Here is a 6382-nt window from a genome sequence, read left to right as displayed (position 1 = left end):
TCAATAATATAACTATGCAATGGCACATGTTGTATGTAAAAGTTATATTATTGAGTGGCAAATTATAACAGTTATGTTACTGTCAATTAATGGTTACTAAGTCATATTGAAGATAATTTATTATCCATATTTATCTTCCGCGATTGTACATAATGTGACTTGTTGTCTCCAGTGGTAGCATGGAGATGGAAGGTGCATCTCCGGGTAGCAGCAGCTTCCTACCGAGCTACAATCCCAGCAGAAACGTCAGCGTGGATACAAACGAGCAACCGCGAGCGTCGAGTTCGCTGTCGTCGGAAGAAGGCGGCGAATCCAGCTCCGGGCACAATCATCGAACTATGCACATAAGGTAAAAGAGCGTATGCATGATCGATTCCGCGACTTCGTGATGACCGATCAATATTAATGTTCCTATTAAAATTAATTCGCAAACCTATCAGGCGCTCGTTGATGAATAAATCGCCGACACCGAACACGCTGAGCGTCCACGTGCCGTATTCGAGTCTGGGTCAATCGCTGCCCAATCTGACGCTGGCCACGTCACCGCAGACCTCCACTGTGTCGCCAACGCCACCGAACTCGCTACTGATTGTACCGCAGATGACCAAGAGCAAGGACACTCTACTTTCACCAGGACACCGAGGTAGCAATTACCGACGCAAATCTCTCTGCCTATGTTTGTCGCGTTCTTCCAAGGCCAAAGCCTTTCAATGGACTCCCTGTCACACAACGTAGTCACGCACGCAGATTAGATCATAAATGCACGCAGATTACATCATAACATATAAATTACTATTACAAGTACGAATGGCCAAGCGCTCCTCTATTTCAAAACTGTTTTAATGCCATTTGCTTGTTAGAAATAGCGGAATTGTCGTCCAGGGCGCAGATACGAGAGAAACATAACATCAAGGTTGTACCGTAGCTTAGTGTAGATTTTATTAAAAATAAAATATTGATACACATGATAGCTTAATAGAATTATTCTAAATGCAATTATGCTGACGCTCGAGAACTTCAAACAAATATTAATAAAATTAGTATTTTATTTACTTGAAGAGAAGAATATGAAAAGATCTCTGCAAGAATTTTGCTTAGTATATATTATATTTATTTTCACAAATCAAACCTAATTCATCTCCTTGTACTTTTTATTATTGTCTAATTCATCTCATTTAAATCCACGAAAAATTTTATCATAAACAAGAAGAATGCAATACACATATTTATTAATCCTTTGTTGATGATTCTATTTTGGATTATTCCTTTTTACTTTACAAACTGCTTGCTCGAATTTTATTAAACTTGTCTTATGGAATAATTTTTGATAATGCTGTATTCGAATCTCAGATTAAAAATAAAAAATTCATAATGGATTCAATATGAAGGACATAATTAAAAAAAAAAATAATTTGATTATCATGAAACTTAGTTTTAGAAAATTTTTAATAGCAAAATATGTGTGTGTGTGTGTGTGTGTGTGTGTGTGTGTGTGTGTGTGTGTGTGTGTGCATACATCCATAGTTTCCAATTTCGCTTTGTTTGAATGAAACTCATTAATGTCACACAGACAGTACTGATTTCCAAACTGACTTTTAAATTCTAATTATAAATCCTGTAATAAAGTCTCCTTCATGGAAATTACTATAATCTTTGAAATTCAACATTTTCAGCTTTTATGAAAAAAAAACTGAAAATTTCGAAAAAAAAACACTGAAAATTGAATGTTTTTTCAGTTCCTTTTTTATAAGAACGGATCAACGCATTTAAACTCCGCGATATCAAGAACTCCTAAGACCCAACTGTTTTAAGATAATCAGATTTTTTTAAATTTGAAATTTAGAATTCTAAAGCCAGAATCGAATTTAATGACTCCGAAAATATTAAGAACATAAGTTATTTTGTTTGAAATCTCCGGTTTCTCCCTCTGAAAAAATTAACCGAATATTTTCTTTCTCTCTCTTTCTTTCTCACGTATTGATGATGTGTGTCACCAGGTATATCCTATCCACCACCGTCACCGCCGCGAGGTGCTCTCAGACGAGGATTCGCGTTACCACAATCTCGGAATCCGCCTTTGATGAAAACGAGGCATGTAAATGCATCCTTGACACAATCAGCACAAGTAACTATGGGCAGTTCCGACACCGAAGTTATCGAAGAAAGACGGAGAAGGATAGATCCTTCGCAGAGAATACCATCGACGAGTATTGTCGAGGAAAAGGTATAAATTTTATAATTCTAAGAAAACTAAAATTTTTATTATAATGGAGAGTTCAGGACATTTTTGTAAAATAATTTGACATTGTAATTGTTAATTTCGTATAATTTATATTATTAAAATAACTTTTCTATAATTGATTAAAAATTTGTTACAATTTAAATCAAATGCTATGTGCTAAAGATTATAGTGATGATACGCTAAATGTTGTCGAAATTGTAGAAAATGATGACAATAAATGATAAGGAATGTTGAAATTCCATATAAAATTTGTATATCAAATAAGCAGTGATAGAATCTATTCATCAATCTAGGATTAATGTAAATGGTTCACGAATCGGCGTTTTGTAAATCCAAGATCATTATTAATCGCGCGCGTAAAAGTTCTTATAAAAATTAAATAATAGATTAATAATAAGAGAATAATTAAAGATTCATAGAATTGTCAAATAAAAATGTAGAAAAAAAAACGAGATTCGTTAAATTTATTAATTTCATGAAATTCTTAGTTTAATATTATTTATTAACTCCAGATTTTTCATTGTGCTTGAATTTAATATTTTTTTGGAACGTTCGACAATAACAGATCGCTATTATTGCTCATAGAAATGACCTGCGAATTGACCTGAAAGAAGAATTTTCCAAACATTTGGTGTGGACCACATCGTCGACGTGGATGTACGTGATATGTAAAGGCTCGACGTGATATGTAATGTTCGACGTGAAATATAATGTTCGACGTGAAATGTAATGTTCGACGTGGATGTACGTGATATGTAATGCTCAACGAGATGCATTCTTCTCTCTATGTGTGAGTACTGCACACAGAAAATTCGAGGAGCATTGATCTTCGAGGATTGATTGTCTCGCACTCTTTGGAATCCTACAAAACGAGTCAATCAATACATTACAATCGGTAAGACGTCATACCATGTCGATACGTCGTACCAATTAGTATCAATAAGAGAGAAAATGTTCATTATTGTTTCTGAATTTCAGATTGGGGCCATTCGAAATCAACGTGTGAAATTTGTACCATTACCATATCGCTACTTTTATCTCGTTATCTTCTTGTAATTCGTAGATGTCTCTTTGTAATAATTAAACTAAGTGGGTTATCTATGATTAATATCGCATCGTGGCGTTATCGGTTACGTGCAATATTAAATACAGATTTCGACTTAGACTTTTAAGCGATGAACAGAAAGGCCTACTTAGAGTAACTACATTAAGATTTCATAGTGAATGTAGGGCCGCAGTTAGCGTATAATACGCCTTTTTAAAGAAGTTTATTTAGGCGCCTTACGATAGAACAAAAATCTTTGAAGAATCGAAGAAAATTGAAAACTGATTTCGAGCGAGGAAACCAGGAATGTACAAGTTGGTGTCTTTCTTTCCCTTTTCCCATTGTAGGGGCACAATGCCTACCCAACGACCAAAAAAAAGGAAGAGAAGGTTTTGAGTACAATTGCCTTGTTCAGACATAACGCATTAATGAGAAATAAGAGCATACAAAGACATCGAAATCTTTAACAATTTGTAGACTTTAAATCGCTGCGTTCATTCTAAAGAAAAAAGTTTCAACTTTACGGTGTGATATGTAATCGACATCGCAATTCAGACATCGAAATGGGAATGACAGTTACTTCATCTGTTTTATTTAGCTAATCATTATTATCTAAAAATTTATTTTATTCTTTGTCCAATTATTTCAATACTTTAACCGTTTTAGATTTTAACGAGAAACGATTCAATAACTGTTGTCAACATGTAGTTAACGATCGTCAGAAATGTGCCGCAAAATGAATTGTTTTCCTAGCACATCACTCTTTAAAATTATTACTGAATACTAAAATAATAACATTACGATTCATTTACACAAAGCATTGTAGAAGCTTTAATTATAGCGAATCAGTCATTTAATCGAGAAACAAAATATAACTTTAAACAATATTTAATTCTTTTTTTTTTACATATTTTCTTTTTTACATTTTTCTTCTCTAATGTCTCTTATTTTTTTCATTTATATGGCATATTATCCTTGTACGGTGCGCAATTGGTGTACGTGTGCAATGGTCTTGGTGGATGTCATAACTTAATGAATTTAATAAGTGGGAAGTAATAAATCTCTCTAAGAAATCTTACCAAAAAAAAGATCATGGATGTAACAGATGACTGAACGGGAATTATTCATATAAGATGTAAAATAAAGTAAATAAGAAGATAAAATACGTTATATTAAGTGAGATTTTCTCGAAGATATATATGTACACCATATGTCAATAGATATGCATCACAATCAAAAGCAACAGTAATGTATGTACAGAAATTAATTGCGTCTCAAACATCAAAATGGAAATAACATTTGCTTCGTTGTTCCACTTGTTTAATATCCTCTTTGCCTAAAATTATTTCCTCATTCAATTATCTTGTTACTTCCATGAGAAAAGATTGGATAATTGTGTCGAAGTATTGTGTGTCAACATATTGTCAACGTGTCGTATGTCTGATTGAAGATTGTTAAAAGAAATGGGGCATACGGTGCGCTGTTTTCTGGTGAAACACGCTATGGCGAATAAAAGAACAAAGGATAAAAAGAGAAAAACGTAAAAAAAGGATGTTTACTTCTAAGCACAAATCTGATTCGACGGCATCTCGCTTCAAGATGAGGAAAATAAACCTCAACGATCGCGAGACTGATTTTTTTTATTCAGTTACTTGGTAAAATGTCGCTATAAATCGGATGTGTATTCAGAGTAAATAAGTACCACCTGCCTAGAGATAACATTAGATACAATAAAAACGCCTGTCTAGAGATAATATTATGTAGAAAAGGATGATAGAGAGAAAGGAAGAGATACAGAAAGAGACAGAGCAATGTGATTTTATATATGAGCACCTGCTGTTCGGTTCCTCTCGTTCCCTCGATTCGTATTGTTTGCTCTTGTAAACTTGAAGCATTAATTATCTTCCACGAGAATATGAATCATATGTATGTACAATTATATTCGAGATTAAAATATAATACATAATTTATTAATCAAGCGCGATTATTAATGTTACGACCCACTCTACAATTCGCGTTCTTATTTTAAGGGATGTTTATATTTTACTGTGTTGCACTAATACTATTGTCTTCTGTAGTTTCAGTTTCGTTTTAAATTTTAAACGCAATTATCATTGGACAAGGCTAACAAATAGTAGCAATAAATTAAATAAAAAACAAATCTCTTCTTTTTGCAAGTATAATTTAATTTATTATATTATATTCGATGAAAATATAGGCGTCCTTTGCAATTTAATGACTCATACTGATATAGTCTTAATTTAATTTCCTATGTTCTCTCACATTAGTTATAGATATTTCTTATATCAACAATTTTCTGAAACGTCTTGAAAATATATTCATCTTCAATAACACATGCACATAATATTCATTTTTATCAATCATTTTTATAATTTCTCTTTCACCTGCATAAAATGAAATTATTTATATATTACTATATATATTATTTAAGCCCATAAAAATATTCTTGTCTCATGTATAATTACAAAAAGATCAACGGGGATACGACGGAACAATATGATCGTGAATACACGTAAATATGTTGTAACAACGCTTTCTTTAGCACAAATAGACATTTCATGTATATTTTACAGACTATACTTCAACATGTATAATAAAAACATGGAAACATGTAGGCTTATCATGGCCGCCATAATGAGATACCATTAAAAACTGATTTGTTACAAAAGTTCATGTAAAAAAAAATCGCTGTGCATTATAAAATATCGAAATAACTAAAATTAATATTTAGTGCCTTGTGGATTGAGCATATAAATGCTTATATCGAACGATCAAGCAGTTAATAATATCAACAATTTCCAATTTCCTTTGAACTGGAGACAGGCCGATTAAAATTGATTAATAGCCCTTGAAAATACAATAGAATTCTTAATAACATCTTCGTAGAGTTCTTAATGGTATCTCATTAGTATTATAACCAAATGCTATAATATATCACAAAATTCGGGTATAGAGCAGAAGCAACAAAAAGCACAGAAATTAAAAGTTCTGCAATCACATGAATGGCCAAACTTTAGGACCTTATACTTAAAAATGGCTCAAAATAAAAAATCGTTGCTTAGTTTTCTGCATAC

At 32.5% G+C, this 6382-nt stretch overlaps 1 protein-coding gene across 4 annotated transcripts in view; it reads left to right on the top strand.

Annotated features, from left to right (window-relative positions):
• Positions 1-4148, top strand: part of LOC108756487 (pleckstrin homology domain-containing family G member 5-like) — a 155838-nt gene extending 151690 nt beyond the window's left edge. For 3 of the 4 annotated variants that reach the window (XM_018500350.1, XM_018500348.1, XM_018500346.1), the window contains 5 exons: positions 173-349; positions 441-646; positions 1998-2224; positions 2828-3137; positions 3221-4148. In XM_018500350.1, coding sequence (XP_018355852.1) covers positions 173-349; positions 441-646; positions 1998-2224; positions 2828-2833 — 616 coding nt within the window. In that variant the 3' untranslated portion in view covers positions 2834-3137; positions 3221-4148. The remainder of the gene's footprint in view (positions 1-172; positions 350-440; positions 647-1997; positions 2225-2827; positions 3138-3220) is intronic. The other variant, XM_018500347.1, reaches the window with a different exon arrangement.
• Positions 4149-6382: the final 2234 nt, after the last annotated feature.

This window comes from Trachymyrmex septentrionalis, unplaced genomic scaffold (assembly GCF_001594115.1).
Source record: "Trachymyrmex septentrionalis isolate Tsep2-gDNA-1 unplaced genomic scaffold, Tsep1.0 scaffold127, whole genome shotgun sequence".
Taxonomy (NCBI): Eukaryota; Metazoa; Arthropoda; class Insecta; order Hymenoptera; family Formicidae; genus Trachymyrmex; species Trachymyrmex septentrionalis.
Note: the sequence above shows the minus strand (reverse complement) of the source record. Positions and strands in the feature narration are given on the sequence as shown.